Source organism: Endocarpon pusillum, assembly GCF_000464535.1.
Source record: "Endocarpon pusillum Z07020 unplaced genomic scaffold scaffold5579, whole genome shotgun sequence".
In the NCBI taxonomy this organism is placed as follows: Eukaryota; Fungi; Ascomycota; class Eurotiomycetes; order Verrucariales; family Verrucariaceae; genus Endocarpon; species Endocarpon pusillum.
In genome coordinates, this window is record NW_006916526.1 from 49,015 (window position 1) to 65,410 (window position 16,396).

The 16,396-nt window shown below is 49.8% G+C and overlaps 4 protein-coding genes across 4 annotated transcripts; 3 read left to right on the plus strand and 1 right to left on the minus strand.

The window, feature by feature from the left end:
* Positions 1–1,091: 1,091 nt before the first annotated feature.
* On the minus strand, positions 1,092–4,707 carry EPUS_07283 (uncharacterized protein; the record flags this gene model as incomplete). The annotated part of the gene is made up of 5 exons (XM_007806689.1): positions 1,092–3,309; positions 3,401–3,955; positions 4,007–4,205; positions 4,264–4,505; positions 4,556–4,707. The coding sequence occupies 5 exons, from the start codon at positions 4,705–4,707 to the stop codon at positions 1,092–1,094; spliced, it is 3,366 nt and encodes a 1,121-aa protein (XP_007804880.1).
* A 686-nt stretch (positions 4,708–5,393) lies between these two features.
* EPUS_07284 (uncharacterized protein) lies at positions 5,394–8,447 on the plus strand (the record flags this gene model as incomplete). The annotated part of the gene is made up of 1 exon (XM_007806690.1): positions 5,394–8,447. The coding sequence occupies one exon, from the start codon at positions 5,394–5,396 to the stop codon at positions 8,445–8,447; it is 3,054 nt and encodes a 1,017-aa protein (XP_007804881.1).
* A 1,658-nt stretch (positions 8,448–10,105) lies between these two features.
* Positions 10,106–12,945, plus strand: EPUS_07285 (uncharacterized protein; the record flags this gene model as incomplete). Its single annotated transcript, XM_007806691.1, has 4 exons — positions 10,106–10,909; positions 11,038–12,306; positions 12,354–12,788; positions 12,844–12,945. The coding sequence occupies 4 exons, from the start codon at positions 10,106–10,108 to the stop codon at positions 12,943–12,945; spliced, it is 2,610 nt and encodes an 869-aa protein (XP_007804882.1).
* Positions 12,946–13,900: 955 nt separating this feature from the next.
* On the plus strand, positions 13,901–16,304 carry EPUS_07286 (Class E vacuolar protein-sorting machinery protein hse1; the record flags this gene model as incomplete). Its single annotated transcript, XM_007806692.1, has 9 exons — positions 13,901–13,940; positions 14,001–14,050; positions 14,104–14,138; positions 14,205–14,280; positions 14,337–14,435; positions 14,494–14,614; positions 14,669–15,289; positions 15,340–15,522; positions 15,580–16,304. The coding sequence occupies 9 exons, from the start codon at positions 13,901–13,903 to the stop codon at positions 16,302–16,304; spliced, it is 1,950 nt and encodes a 649-aa protein (XP_007804883.1).
* Between the last annotated feature and the right edge of the window lie 92 nt (positions 16,305–16,396).

Genomic DNA, 16,396 nt, shown 5'->3' on the forward strand with positions numbered 1-16,396 from the left:
TCGACCAGGGCTTGAAGCACGAAATGCTCTATCAAAGACCCAATTCAAGCTCAAGCGTCAAAATCAGTCAGTCCATGTATACGCAATTATTGGATGGAATTTCAAGGGTCAGCTCCACTTCTACACCGGCTCCGGAGTAGGAGGACGTCTTATTCAGAGCGATTATATGACTATTTTGAAAGAAATCGTTGCTCCTGATTAGGATAAAGATTACGTATTAATTGAAGATAATGACGGGCCTCATGATACCAAGGGCAAGGGTCCTAACAAGGTTAAAGCACTCAAGGACCTTCTAGGGATCAAATAGGAGATGAACCCTGCTAATTCGCCTGATCTCAACCCTATTGAGACAATCTGGAGAATAATAAAGCAGCGCTTGAAGTCCAGGGGGGTCATCTTCGAAGAAGCTGTTCTGCGCAGGGCTATCCAGGAGGAGTGGGATAAAATAACTCTGGATGAGATTAATAGGGCTATCTCAACAATGCCAGATAGAGTAGCTGCCCTAAATGAGCGAAATGGGCGTCCTATCCCCTATTAAAGGGGTGTGTAGCATAGCAGGAATCTGAGAACTCCCGTAAATTTTGGCGCCAAGCTTCGGGCCTTCGGGCCGGCCGGTGCAGCACTCTTCGTTTTAGCCCTGAGGTGAGGGAGTGATGGTGTCCGTGGACCATGACCGTTCTTCATTATCTGTGATACCTGTTCTGGCAGATCGTTTAGACGAGAAATTTGTTGATTCTTAAGGGGGCGCAAGGAGTACCTACATATCACGCGGGAAGTCTCGCCTTTCTAGAGTAGAGGTTTTGCTGTGACTAGTATGCAGATAAGGGGCATTAAACAGCCCGGAGACATTTGGAAGGCTGCAAGGGGGAGAGGGAGGCTGGGAAGCGCAGTATTTGTATAGCATAGATTCTGAGTGTTAAAAATGGTTGTAACTCCAGTGGACCAGAAATTTCAAATCCTTAAGCAACAGGTGCGCGACTATTCAATAATATCAACCACACCAGGAAACGGCGGAAGGAAAGCGGAACCTGGTCGAGAAACCTTCATTAATACCTGGCGCCCTACTGTACCGGGAGTGATACATGAACCTACTAGGTGAGTGTATCCATGCCATCTTCCAGCGCAAAACGCCTTTCCCGCAGAAACTCGACGAGAGCATAGTGACATCCGCGAGCAGCGCAGGCATGTATGGTGCGGGAGGCTGCAGTCCTGGCCTTGAGATCGGCACCGTTTTCCAGTAGGATTCTCAGAGCGCCCTCGTGGCCGTGTGATGCAGCGACGTGAGCTGGTCGTGCGTTCCGATTGTCAGCAGCTTCAATGTCACAGCCACTCTCGATCAGGAGTCTGATGGTCTCCTCATCTCCACTACGACAGGCTAGGTGAAGTGCCGTTTGTTGTTGGGCGGTGACAGCGTTGATATCAGCATGGTATTCGAGACATAATCTGACAGCATCCGATTTGCCTCTTCGAGCCGCAACGTGGATTGCCCTCCATTTCTGTGCTCCCGTGGCTTCGACATCTGCTCCAGCCTGAAGGAGGATCAAACCGATATCCTCCTGGTCGGCTTGGAGGGCCTGCTGCAGAGCTGTCCAGCCCCAATGTTCCTTGGTGTTGACATCGGCTCCCTGCCTGATCAGCGCCCTGACAAGCTCAACGTCGCTCGTTTCTATTGCAATTTCGAGACCGGTCCTGGTGTCCCCCAGAAGGTCGAATCTTGGTCGCATGATACCTTTGAGGAATTGTCCAGCTCGGAACGACCCCGCTGATTCTGCCACATCTAGTGGTGATGCATTATAACGATCCACTTTTGAGAGCTGAGTGAGGTCTAAGCTCAGTAACAATTGCAAGATAAGAGGATGGTCATCCTTGGCAGCTCGATGTTCTGGTAATTGTGCATGGGCGTCTCTTCCCAGGTGATTGGCACCACAGTTCAGGAGGAGTTTGACTATTTCGAGCTTGCAACCACGACACGCATGGTGCAGCGGAGTTCTGTATTCGTTGGTCGGGCAATTTGAATGTGAATTATGTTCAAGAAGGATTTTGACAACTTCCAGCTGGCCGCTTCTTGCAGCATCATGTAAGGCAGTCCAACCGCCCTCGGTCCTTGCATCAACGAACGCACCTTGACGTAGTAAAAACTCAATGGTCTCGCAATGACCTCTTCCACTGGCGCGATGAAGCGGGTATAATCCTCTTGCTGTTCTCGCTGTTAATGATGCTCCATGCAAAACGAGGAACCGGACCATTTCTAGCTGGCCAGAGTCCACAGCCCTGTGTAATGCTGTCCAGTCATCTAAGCATTGTATATTTACCAATGCCTTGTGCTGGACTAATACTTTCGCAACTTCAAGCTGCGCACTAACGACTGCCAAGAATAATGGAGTGTCGAAGGCCGAATTGAGCTGATATAAGCTGGCATGGTGATTCAAAAGAGCGTTGACAGATAGCAAGTGGCCTCGAGATGCTGCGGCGTGAAGTGCCGTATTGCAATTGTCGAAAAGGTCGACACTATTGACGTTCAGGCCGTGTTCGAGTAGACATTCTATTAGCTCTGGTAGATCGGATCTTGCAGCCAAATGTAGCCCACAGTGGAATAGCTTGGGGTTCTCCTCAATCTCTTTTGGGCGCCTGTCGGCACGTCTATAACGAGTCAATGCAGATTCGTGGTTGCGCCTTGAGTAGGGAGTGTAATTGGCAAGTATTCTGGCCGCACGTACGGTTTTGAGGACGTCTTTGGCAAAGGTCAAAGCAACACCTTCAATTGCATTAAACGCTGCTGCTTTGGCATGAAAGCCCCAATGTTCAGCCGCATACTGGAGGAATGGTAGGTAATCTAATATCACTTCGACTGAAACGTTCGACAGTTCGACATGATTCCCTATCAGAGCTTGCTCAGGAAGCTCGTATGATAAGTACGTCAGACAAACCCTTGCAATCGTGGTCTGTGCTTGTGGGAACAAATTCTCTCGTTGGCTGTCCAGATATTCCTGCAAAGAGAAATGGCAAAGACGAATTGTGGATTCATCATGCTCGATTGTCACCAGACCTAAACAACTCTCCACAATAATTTCAGATGGCGGACAATCTTCGTCAGGATCAATTTGAGGCTCGTTGAACCGAGTAGCAACAGCGTGTTGCAGCTCAGATATCAAAAGGGGTCGCCGAGCACATGAAAGCCACATCAGGGTGTATAGACCGATTTCCTGTATTTCTGGAGGTTGCTGGCGCATCCTATACAGCGTGTCCCCAAAGAGCTGATCCAGCTCGGTCGGTATATGCTGGAGCGCCCTTCTGACGCCGGTCTGGTTACTTGATTGAGAATCAACTGCACCTGAAGCACAGCGAGCAAAAACCTTTGGTCCTTAGCTGGTTGCTAAATCAAGAAGTCTGCTTCACCTACATGCCTTGTGCTCGCTCCGAAATGTGTGCAATGATCTGCTTTCTCAAATGCTCATTAATCAATGTCGACAAACGTGGAGCACAATCAAGCTTCTCATGGAGATATGACCTGATGTCTTGCTCTTCTGCCATAGCTTCGATCTTTAATGCGTGTTGCAAGGCGGTTTGGATGTCTGTGTCATGTGGTCTACTGGTGACAAAGACCCTGATTCTGGACATTTTAAGGCTTGCAAGGACTTTTAAAATCTCTTGTCGCTGTTTTTGCGAATCACTCTCGTCCAGTGCATCAATAACGATGAAGAAAGCATCGAAATGTAAAGACAGCTTTCCGGCTAGCTGTATTACCTCTACTTGGGCTCGTGGAAATCCTGCCCTCCTGTGCAGTTCATAGAATTCAAGCATGGCTGGAGGTAGTGAGCCAACTTGCATGAGTACTTGCTTAAGGATAGTTGCTGCAAAGTCTTGTGCTGAATCAACCGCGTAATCACAGTAAAAGTATGCCACACCAATGTTCCTGATTTTGGATTGCTTCTTCAGATTGTCGACTACCAAAGACCTGTTCATGTTAGCAGGCACCAGCTAGCCACGGTGTAATGCTACAGCTCACGCTAAAAAGGTCTTACCAGTTCCAGGGCCTCCAAAGCACCACAGTTGGTTATTGGAAGAAGCGTCGTTTTGCCATTGTCTGTACGTTTCATGACAGATCAACCACTTGCCAGTACCCGCAACGCGGCGTGCACTTATTTCATCGTGTTTGTGAGGAGCCCCTGCTGGAATCCAGTCCAAAATGCGAGCTTCCTTTTCGTCTGTGATGTTTCAGTGCTTCTGGGAAGTCATCTATGCAAGAGAATTTCTAAAGCATACTTCTTGCGCTGATCTGCAAGTCGTCCATGCAGAGTGAGATGTTCTCAATCTCGGCAAAGGTATTTGGTAGGTACGAGAGCATTTGTAGTATCAGCGTTATTTGGTCCACTGTCTGCGAGTATTGGTTCGCGACTGTAGCCATTGCAGAAGTGCCCTTGAAAATCTCGCTCAGCTGGAATGAATGCTCTTTCTGCACCTTGAGGACTGTAGCGACTTTGTCTGAGGTTTCGGACAATAGCATGCTAGGTTATATTCGTCAGTAGTTCAAATTCAGCTTGATAGTGAGAGATACCAATTTTCCATGGTCAATGAGAATTGGCAGTTGCAAATGTGCTTTCGCAGTCGATCGTTAAACTTAATCACTTCCTTCTCCTCGAATGGCCAATGCAGCTTCTCCATAGTTCGTGCTACAATGTTCTTTGAGGATTTCAACCTCACAGCCATTCTTGGACATCTCCTGTGCAGGAAGCTATTGCTAGATATAGGACCGAGGACTTCTGGAAAGATTTGCCAGCTCCATCAACGCTGTGCAAGAAAGCCGAGAGCTCCTTTAAAACGTGCTGTAAAGAGGTCAATTCTTCGTTCAGCATTCTCATGCCACTTGACATGTTCTTGATGCTGACAGAATAGTCTGCTAACAGGCGAGAGACTTGTATTGCCAGACTGATGAGACCGGTCACATTGGCAGCCAGCCCTATGGCGGACAATGGTTCCATGGCCAGAAGGAAGTGTCTTCATCTGACCTCAAATATGCCGAAAAGGTGTTGCGTCCAATTTAGAACAAGCAGGCACTCCGAAGTCATGTTTGAGAATATCATAAGAGCAAATCAAGCTCATCTTCCTACAAAAACCAAAATTCCCTGACCTTCATCCTGCATGAGACCCCCTGCCCTCAGATGTAAAGTGAAGACTGCGGCTGAGATGAGCTGTGGTTGAAGCTTGGCATGTTTGAATTGGTTGCAACTGGATCGGAGCTGATCTTGACGCATTGCCAATCCCGATGAAGGAGATTCAACCTAGTCTTTTGATTTAAGATATGAACGTGGGCTTTCATTCACTGCTTCCGTGCCGTCTGATGTAGCGTCGATTGGCTGGTATGGCACTGTGCATTCTACGTTTCATCTTTCGATATGATCGAGACACCCTTTCTGCGACCCGATCCAAGCCATGAACCCGTAGGAAGAGAACACCCAGCTTGCAATCATCGATCTGCACTTGTCACAGTGCGCACAAGTGATCGCGATGATGTCTTTCAAGTCAAACCCGGTGAAAGATCGACGGAAGACTCGATTGTCGAGCCAGAGTTGACTAAGGGTGCGACCAACGGAGATGACAATGAAGGCTTCTTGGGCATTCGGAAAACGACTGAGGCGTTGGAAGATTCTTCGCAGACACGAACACTGCAAAATAGCCATAGACTGGCGGTAGCAAAGGGTCATGACCAACTTGAGCACGGCAGGAGCAGCGTTGTACATCACGGAGACACCATCCTCGTGGAAATGCTGCCCGTGTCGCCTCCAAGTGCACTCCGAGAAGGCATTGGACCTAGCCCGACCGCGGATACGGATTATGGAAAGCCGCTGGAGAAACTCAAGCGTCGTTGTAGTCAAGTCGACTCGATCTTGCAGGCCTCACAGAAAGAGAAAGTTCTCAAGCTAACACCGGAGAGGATACATGAACTCACATCCTCGCCCAAGTCATTGCCTCTCCGCGCTCTTAGTTCAAGTGTTTCCCAGTTAGGGGTATCAACTTTGCCACCTCCATCTTTCGATCTACCAGCTGATTCACAGCCGGAAAGTGGTGCTACTGCAAACGGCAATGACTGTGATGTGGCAGGTACCCCCAATACCACCCATGCCGTCACAGAAACATCTGCGTCGAATGTGTCTGATAACTTTGCACCTACTCCAGATGCTCTGCTCCCGGTTCCAAGAGCTGCTCACTTTGCGCGGGCATCCTCTAACAGTTCGTCAATCAAGGGGAAGCGATCCCCCCATTTTCGGCCAGGAACGGCGGACAGGAGGGACTCTAAACACACCCCTACTCCTCTCAGATTTGACGGCGGAAAACCTGCTGGTCTTGTGCCGACAAAGATGGAGGATGTGATACCGTCGCCTATGCCCAAAACCATTCCACTGCCCCCAATGTCTCTGCCAACCTATTTACAATTAGAGCTTTCATCCCACCGTCCGTCTCCTCTGTACATTCATAGGTCTGTGACCAGCGACTTTCCTTATGAATCGTCTCGTGTCAAAATCGAGCGTCTGTTGAATTTTCTCCTCCTGCCTCCGCAATTAGAACAGGTCCTATGGTTTGGCACGGTGGCCTGTCTGGACGCCTGGCTGTACACTTTCACAATTCTTCCACTTCGACTCTTAAAATCTTTCTATATTCTAGGACAATCTTGGGCCACGAACCTTGGCGCCGAGATCAAATTTGTGTCAAGCTTCATCTATGCTGGTGCGGGGAGGATGTGGAAGAGGCGAAGGACGAGAGGTAATTCTGCACCAAAGGTCAAACTGGGTGTGCAGGGCTCAGCGATGCCTGAGCAGCACGAGAAGCAGGATTCAGCACATTTGAACGGCTCAGTTCGTGGTATCAATGAAAAACGCCGCCCAAGTCTTAGTAAAAGGAATCCTACTCACGAAAGCGGTGAAAACGGGCGGCGTCACCGGCGGAACAAGTCAGTGCCATCAGCCCTACTGCCTGTTGACAAAGCCGATATTCTAAAAGGCCTACTCATCATTACAACCTGCCTTATATTGATGCGTCTTGATGCAAGCCGAATGTACCATTGGATCAGAGGCCAGGCAGCAATCAAGCTGTACGTGATCTACAATGTGCTGGAGGTTGGAGATCGATTGCTCTCTGCGCTTGGGCAGGATGTGCTCGAATGTCTCTTTTCTCGGGAGGCACTTGAACGAGCACCAGACGGGCATAGCAAAGTGCTTCGTCCATTCTGGCTCTTTCTTATGGCCTTAGCATATACCGTGTCTCACAGCACGGCCTTGTTCTATCAAGTCATTACCTTAAACGTGGCGGTCAATTCCTATTCCAACGCGCTGATTACGCTACTCATGTCAAACCAATTCGTGGAGATCAAGTCGACCGTGTTCAAGAAGTTTGAAAAGGAGAACCTATTTCAGTTGACCTGCGCCGACGTTGTAGAGCGCTTTCAACTCTGGCTGATGCTACTAATCATAGCGTCCCGCAATATTGTTGAGACGGGCGGTCTGAGTGCTGGCCTGGGTGCTTTCGGCTCATCCTCATCGCTCTTCTTGCCAACTACGACGAACTCGAGCAATCCTATGAATACACCTCCATTGTCCGCGGCATCCATCCTGCCCAGATCATTCACACTTTTGCCCAATATGCTATCCTCTCTTACCGCATACGCTCCTGGAATAGGACACGTGCTTGGGCCCTTCCTTGTCGTCCTCGGATCTGAAATGTTGGTTGATTGGCTCAAGCACTCCTACATCAACAAATTCAACAACACACGTCCTGCCATCTACGGACGCTTTCTAGACGTGCTAGCTAAGGATTACTACTCAAACGCATTCGCAGAGCAGAATCTGACAAAGCGGCTGGGTCTCCCAGTGATCCCGCTCAGCTGTCTCTTCATCCGAGCTAGTGTACAGACATACCACATGTTCCTAGCAGCTTGGACGCCTCCAACTTTACCCAGCTCAGTCACTGGTCTGACCAGCGTCCACAACCACTACACCAATTCTCCCACTTCGATGCCGACTTCCACAGCGGCGGCATTATCCCAGAAGTTCGATGATTTACTACGGCTGATCCCAGCTTCCATTTCCTCGTCAAGAGCCTTCTCAAACTTCAGTACCATCCTTATTTCTGTCCTTGTCTTCCTCGTCCTCCTCACCGTCAAGCTCGTTCTTGGCATGCTTCTTCTTGCCTTCGCCCGCTCGCGATACCGGTCAATGAAAACGCGAGAGAAGAATCCAATCCATCATGTCGAGGGCGGCAGGAGGGTTGGAGGGTGGGGAGTCGTAGAGGTCGATGATGACAAGAGGAGGTGGATTTATGAGGATGATGCCGAAGGAGCGAGGCAGCTGAAAGAAAGAGAAGAGCGGGAGAAGATTAGAAGGGCAAGGGGAAGTGGAGAGGGGGCTTTCGATAGGGTTAAAAGGTATGAGATGGTTGCTAAAAGGATTTGGTAATGTTGAGGGAGATGGAAATCAGGCGGAAAGACGTGCATGTCCAGGAGTTTGGGGAGGGGAAATAGATATCAAGTGCAGGGCAACTGGCGCACTCGTGAATACACATAAGGCGAGCTTTTGCATTGCTCGTACGCTAGGGAGTAGTTGCGCTTCTAGCATAGTGGATCTGGCCCGGACTGTCGTGTGACATAGATGTAGAAAACCTTCGGAGCGGCTTAGATCTCCTGGTCATTGGTTAGGCAATAGAAAAATTCATCATGGAGTTCGCAGGACTTCAATTTGTGGGTGCGTTCGCCTTGCTAGAACGTGTGGACACATCATTAGATTAAACATCCGTCCCCACACCTTTCGTCTTCCGGCCGTGTGGGGAAGAGGTTATGGTGTGATGTTGTGTTACCAGACCCCTTAGATTCAGTCAGAGTTGAGAATCCTCACGTTGATCGCGCCTATTGGACGATCCCGTCTTATGAACACTCAACAGTAGCGGCTATGCTATGCATTGAGCTTGTCCAACTCATCTGTGGGCATGAAATCTCAGGAGATTATCGGAGACTCGATAAGCCATGTAAATGCCAAGAAATGTCTGCTCTTCGGAATTTCATGGGCCGACGGGTAGCTAGCAGGAACGAACACCTGAAGAAGGATTCTAGAAGGCAGCGTTCATGCCTAATGGGTCGTACCGTAGGAAGGATGCGCAATTCTACTCAGCCTTGCTAGAAGCAGATCAGATGGGGGGCCAATTTCGCTCTGGGAAGAGAACCAGCACCAGAACATCCACTATGCCCATCCAACACAGATCAACCTGAGGGGCCGATTTAATGCAGACGTAGCTCCGAATGCTCTGCTTGACTACTAGTAGTTAGTAAGTGGTAAGTTGTGTGTAGCCGAGGTGGCTGATGACAGCGCATGCTACTCGTAACCCAGCATACAAAAAACAAGATTGGGACTTTAACGCTGACACCCTCGGGGTGTGGGGAGGGACGGACCATTTTGTGAGATTAGGCGCGGGATTGAGCTCAGTTGACAGGGGCCGGATGGCCTATCAATGCCCTAAAGGGCATTAGAGATGCAGTAGACGAAACGTGGGAGGGAAACAATCGCATGGCAGTTTGGAGGGAAACGGCGACCTCGATGCGGAGGGAGGGGGCGTCCACAGTCGACCTGATCGTGGAGACTCAATAGCTAGATGTACTACTACTGATTACCAGGTGCATACAGAGTATTGTTACTGCTCTTTTCTAAGGTAGAAGTACTTTGATCGGATGACGCTGGGACTTGAGGATCTAGTACTGGAGTGCCGGATTCTAGATGCTTAACAGCAGAAGCATGATCCGGTTACTCTAGCAGTGTTCCTCATCGGCATAAGGACTGGATTGCAACAAGTAGGCATATCCAGTGCTGGACAAGGAAAACCTGGTACCAGTACAGCTGATCGGATCAATCACCTCTTACGTGGTAAATTATTGCAGTTAACTGGTTCCCTTTTCTGCTGCACCTTCCCGTTCGTTCAAATTTACAGCAAATAATGCCCAGTGGGTGCTAGCTGGTTAGCGCGGAAGGAAGGAACGAAGCCTGAACACCGCAAAAGGGAAGCCACCCACAAGGACTACTCCATCCTGCACCTGCCCCCATCCCACCCACAGACTTCAATCAACACCATGAATGAGCAGCAATCTTCCACACGGTTACGATTCAGATTTCTCGGATCCTCCAAGACGACAAACCAGACTCAGAACCAGACCCAGACCCAGAATCGAGAGATCGGTTCACCACTTTCCGCTTACCGTCCATCACTTCGCAAACCACAATCTACTGCATCGCTCCAGCGCCATCCCTCTGCGCCTGTCTACCCACGAATTCACACCCCACTCTCAAATCGCGAGTCTCCTTCACATTTCCGCACGAAATCCAACGCTTACGGATCGTCGAATTCTTCCATTGACCAGGCTAGTGCCGGTCCTTCGCCTATCCTGCCCGGTTCAGAATCCAGCCTGCCTACCTCTCCACCCTTTGCAGATTCCCAACAGTCGCATCCTTCCGCTTCATCGCAGAGCTCAAAGGATGACTTGATTGGTGCGCCACTTGAAAAGTTCGGCATCTCAAAGTCATTTACTTTTGATTCCAAAAACTTGTCCACAGTAAAGCGCCCCGCGCCCCCACCACTTCACCATACCCACACCAACCCAGAGGCCAGAGGTCTGCACCTTTTGCGCTCGTCAACCACCAACGATAACATCATGGAGGTCACTCCGCCGCGCTCTGACAATGGCACAATGAGTCCAAAGAGGTACTCCGATGATAGCAACAGCAGCAAACCGTCAATCTCCGGTAGGAAGAAGAGTGGCTTCTCAAGCTTCGTGAATAGCATGCTCGGTAGTCCACGAAACATCAAGATCTCGTCCCCAGAGAATCCAATCCATATGATTCACGTCGGCTATGATAACGTCACTGGTCAATTTACTGTAAGTGGTAAAGTCGTGCCGATCTGATCGTGCTTGGTCTTGCAAGAAAGTCTCACTTCCTTCGCACTCCCTCCTCAGATCGACCGCACTCGTGATTTTTGGAAAATCCTCTGACATTTCACATGCAGGGCCTTCCGAAGGAATGGCAACGAATGCTTGAGGACTCTGGCGTTTCCAAAACTGAGCAGGAAGAGAACCCCCAGTTGATGCGCGACATCATGGACACGTATCAGAAAAACGTCGGGGTAATGGAGGATCAAGGTGTTTGGGACAAGTTCGGCCACGCAAAGCCATCTGAGTCGCCCATTGTTAGCGGTCCGTTAAGCGCAACGATCTCAGGTCCAATCAGTACTCCCTTGTTTAGTGGTCCTATGAGCCCAGGCGGGTACAGCTCGATGGGTGGCGGCATGATCTCCCCTCCAGCCAGTCCCAGATTTCCTCAGAATCATGAGACGAGCTTCGAAAACCCTAGAGCTCCTCCTCCTATCCCTCGGTCACGCGCTTCCGGGACCCTCTCTCCAAATCCTCAGAGTTCAAGGTCAAGTCTGGTCCCTAATCGAGCTCCACCGAAACCTCGAGCCGCTCCGCAGCCACCAATTGTGAAGGAAATGGTAATTCGACCAAGCCAGAATACTACGAAACAACCATTCGCCCCACCCTCAATTCCTGAGACTGTTCCAGCTCCTCCAGAGTTGCAATACAGTCACCCTGTCTCTAGTCCAGATGGTTCTCCTCCGAGAGCTTCTCCTGGCACAGTCAACAACCCTGTCCAATATCAGCAACAACAGGAGCAAGCAATGATCGTAGCACAACAAGCCATCGCAAGCAAGCAGCTCGATCGCAGTCGAAGCCAAAAGCTGACCCAAGAGATACCGGAGACTCAGCCAGAATCCCAGCAGTTAACTCCCATCACCCCTCAGCAGCAGTTTGCGAATGTGCCAAGTCCCACAACTACCGCTCGACAACCTCAGCCACAAGTTGGGCCAGTTCCTGGCGCTCGACCCAGGAATCGAACCAGGCAGAGTAATGGCGCTGAGATAACTCAGCGATTGAAAGCCATATGTACCATGGGAGACCCCACCACGAAGTACAAAGACTTGAGCAAGATCGGTCAGGGAGCTTCGGGAGGTGTCTATTCGGCGTACGAAGTTGGCAGTGACAAGTGCGTTGCTATCAAACAGATGAATCTTGAGCAACAGCCAAAAAAGGACCTTATCATCAACGAAATTTTGGTGATGAAAGACAGTAAGCACAAGAACATTGTCAATTTCATGGACAGTTTCCTGCATCAGGGTGACCTCTGGGTTGTCATGGAGTATATGGAGGGTGGCAGCTTGACTGATGTCGTCACGTTCAACATCATGAGCGAAGGCCAGATTGCTGCAGTGTGCAGAGAGGTGAGAGGTCCGCTTTGTGATGAGAAGTAGTTGCTGACTTGGGTTAGACGTTGAATGGCTTGCAGCATCTTCACTCCAAAGGTGTGATCCATCGTGATATCAAATCAGACAACATCCTACTCTCGCTAGAAGGCAACATCAAACTGACAGATTTCGGCTTTTGTGCTCAAATTAACGAGTCCGACAAAAAACGTACGACCATGGTTGGAACACCGTACTGGATGGCACCTGAGGTTGTGACACGTAAGGAGTATGGACGGAAAGTCGACATCTGGAGTCTAGGCATCATGGCCATTGAGATGATTGAAGGAGAACCACCTTATTTGACTGAATCACCTCTTCGGGCTCTGTATCTGATTGCGAAGTACGGCACGCCGCAAATCAAGGAAGAGCACAAGCTGTCACATCTGTTCAAGGACTTCTTGCATTTTGCTTTGAAAGTGGAACCGGAAAAGAGAGCAAGTGCCCATGATCTCCTCACGGTAAGCCTCGACAATCACGATCATTGTCGAGTTGCTGTACTGACTGGTGTGATAGCATCCCTTTATGCAGTGTTGTGAGCCGCTGTCCAGTTTAGCACCTCTTGTCAAGTCTGCTCGTTTGAGCCGAGCTCAAGAGCGTTCCCAGAAGGGTAACTGAGTGTGACTGAGAAACCATGGTTGTCTTATATGGGACGACTTTGAAATACAACTGGAAACAATCCTCCTTGGTTTCTGAGGACTACTGCTATTCTCGAAGAGAGATATGCTGTTATAACCTTTTTATGTCTTTTCGACTCAGAACGCTGTACCATCACATGGTCATTCTGCAGAACACAATAAGGCATTCATCGTTCAACTTCAATGCCACTGGCGCACCGGCGTATTGCAGAACGACGTCAAGTCAAAAAGCCCAAATGCCTCAACTGGAGTACCGTTGCATGTTTCATCAAGAAAACAGCCGAATTCAAATTTTACAAGCAGTTTGCACAAAGCCAGGCGTTGGCAGGAAAGAATGAGATGGGGATGAGATGGGGATGGTATGCTGAGCGATATGTACAGTTTGCTTTATGAGCAGTCTCCCACAGAGATCGTCTAACAGCCGCTCTCAGACCGGACCTCCGGACCCTCACACACATGCATCTTTGTTTAGGAACAGCAGGTGGAACTGGTTGAAAATCAGCGAGCATGGTTACCAAACTGGTCTAATCAGTAGACTATCAGACAGAAACAAATCACAATGATATTGATCAATACGGAATGTTTTACATACGTAGTCTCTGGTGAGATAACGAGGTGACTTGTGGGATCCGAATGCCTCGCATGCAATATAATTAACTAGTTAGGTGAAAGAGATTTGGTTCGAAGTGTTGGTTTATATAACCAATTACGCAGTCGAAGCTACAGCTTGCACAGCCTAGACCCAAGCACAGTAAATTACTAGTAAGTTACAGTGCCATTTATAACGTGTGGTCAGGCATCTTATGCAGGAAGCTTTCCGCAGCGGCGTCAGGCGTCATTGCGTGGACTTTCACACCTGCCTCGAGTTCGCACTGAACAGTTTCTCCCTCTCCACCGGTGGCCTTCAAAGAGGAACATCCTAGCTTTCCCCAGTTATGTTCCGAGCTCAGCAGAACGCTTTCGACGAGGTCGTCGGTAGATGCCTCTATCCTACGAATGCAACCCCAGAGCTATGCCACTGACTATTGTGTACAGCCAAGGCGACTGACGAGAATCTCACGTCGGAAAACTGGGAATACATACTTGTACGTAGAGCTGAGGAGATGCCTGAACTTTCAAGAGCTTACAGGGGCTTTAGGATGTCTGCGACAAGGTGCAAGGCAGCGATTCAGGGTACGATTACGATACTGCTTTGAGATAAATGGCTGGACAGTAGCTGATGGTTACTCATATTTGCAGACCGAAAGATGTTGTTGCTGCCATGATCAAGCGGCTCGCGCATCGCAATGCGAATGTGCAGCTCTACACCCTCGAGGTTCACAATCGCCTTATTTCTCCATGAAGATTCCAACTGACCCAGGTCCTCGTCAGCTGGCCAATGCCTTGTCGCAGAATTGCGGAGCGAAGATGCACAGAGAGCTTGCTTCGAGAAGTTTCACAGATGCCCTGATAAGGTTGGCAGGTGATCGGGTTAGAGGGTCTTCTGGAAACTGTATTGAAGCCTGCTTTTACTGATCAGAAGTGGTAGACTACACACCAACAAGTCAAGTCAAAGATTGCAGAACGAATAGCAGAATGGGCTAAAATGTTCTCGAATAACACCGAGCTGGGGATCATGGAGCAAGCATATGTGAAGCTCAAGTCACAGAGTTCGTCTATAATTGGCCTGCTTGCAGCTGAAGCGGATGACTAAAGAGTACCAGATCCAAATCTACAGCCCCCTCAGGCACCTACCAAAAGACAGATCACAGACCTTGATCGACAGAAGGAAGAAGAAGAGCTCCAGATGGCGCTAAAGCTATCAATACAAGATAAACCTGAACCAGCAGGACCAGCAGCCAGGAAATCAGGCGCTGTCGAGCTCTCGGGGCAATCGGGCATAACGCCGCAGCAGGAAGCGCCCTCCCAGCCCGTTCCATCTGGTTCTACAGCAGCCACAGTATCCCGTGTGCGCGCTTTATTTGACTTCCAACCATCAGAGCCAGGAGAATTACAATTTCGGAAAGGAGATGTAATAGCAGTGCTGGAATCAGTATACAAGGATTGGTGGAAGGGATCGTTGCGAGGACAAACTGGAATCTTTCCTCTGAACTATGTCGAGAAGCTTGCCGACCCGACACAACAAGAGCTTCAGAAGGAGGCGCAGATGGAGGCCGAAGTGTTTGGCGAGATCAAGAATGTGGAAAAGCTGCTGGCGCTGCTCAGTACCAGCAGCGGCGAAATCAATGTCCGTGACAATGAGGAGATTACTGGACTGTATCATCAGACTCTTGCAATCCGACCTAAGCTTATTGAACTCATTGGGAAGTATACACAAAAGAAGGGTGAGGTTGGCATCCTCTCTTGTTCGAGGCAGGTGGCTGATCCAGTGCAGACGATTTCCAGCAACTGAACGAGAAGTTTATAAAAGCACGCAGGGACTACGAGGCACTTTTGGAACAGTCCATGGCTCAGCCTCAGCAGGTCCCCTATGGACGGCCAGTTCAACAACCATATGGCTATGGAGGAGGGCCACCTCAGGGATTTGCTCCACAACGATTCTATAGCCCGCAACCAGGTCCAAGATTACTCTCTCCACGTCTATGGAGCCTACCACTGCTAACCAATACTCTAGATTCACAACCACCCAACGCCCCAACGCCGTTCCAATACCCACCTCAACAGTCTCAGCAGTCTCATCCTCCCTATCCCATAGCCTCTCCTCCACCCCAAAACCATGCACCATCCGGACCAAGGCCGCCCCAATCAACGTCCGTGCCGCCATCCGACCAATATCCACAGCCCCCCACCTCATCAATGTATCCACAATCCCTTCAATCTGGTCCCCGACCTCCTCACCAAACACCAACCCCATACGACCAACAACCCGCACCCCCTCAAACCTCCCATCCGTACTCACCACAAGAACTCGGCTCAAGCGCCTACGATAGTCCCACAGGCCCAAATCGCCAATCCTACCCCGCAGCCGGCGGCATCCAGAACCTGCATCAACAACACGCACAAGACCCATCATCGGATTACTCACCGTCCATCTACTCACCTGAAGATGGCCAGCAGCAGCCGCAACAACAACAGTCACAACAGCAGCAGCAGGGATACGCACCGCTACCTTCACAGCAGAGACAACAACAGCACCAACAGCCAGAGAATCTGTCGTATGCGCCACCAACCCATCAGCCACCACCGATACCGCAAGGTATGCCGCCAGCGCCCGGGATGCTGGGCGGAGGCTATGGATATCCACCACAGCAGCAACCGCAGAGACCACAGAGTTTTATACAGCAGGGCAGCGTCGGTGCCGGTGGTGGTGGGGCAGATGCGGCAAGCTTCTACCGGTGAAGAAAACCAGGACATGGTTCTGGGTTCTTGGGTTTGGGATTCTTGTAGTTTTCCCCTTGTCAGCAGCGACCAGACTGAGTTTACGCAACTGG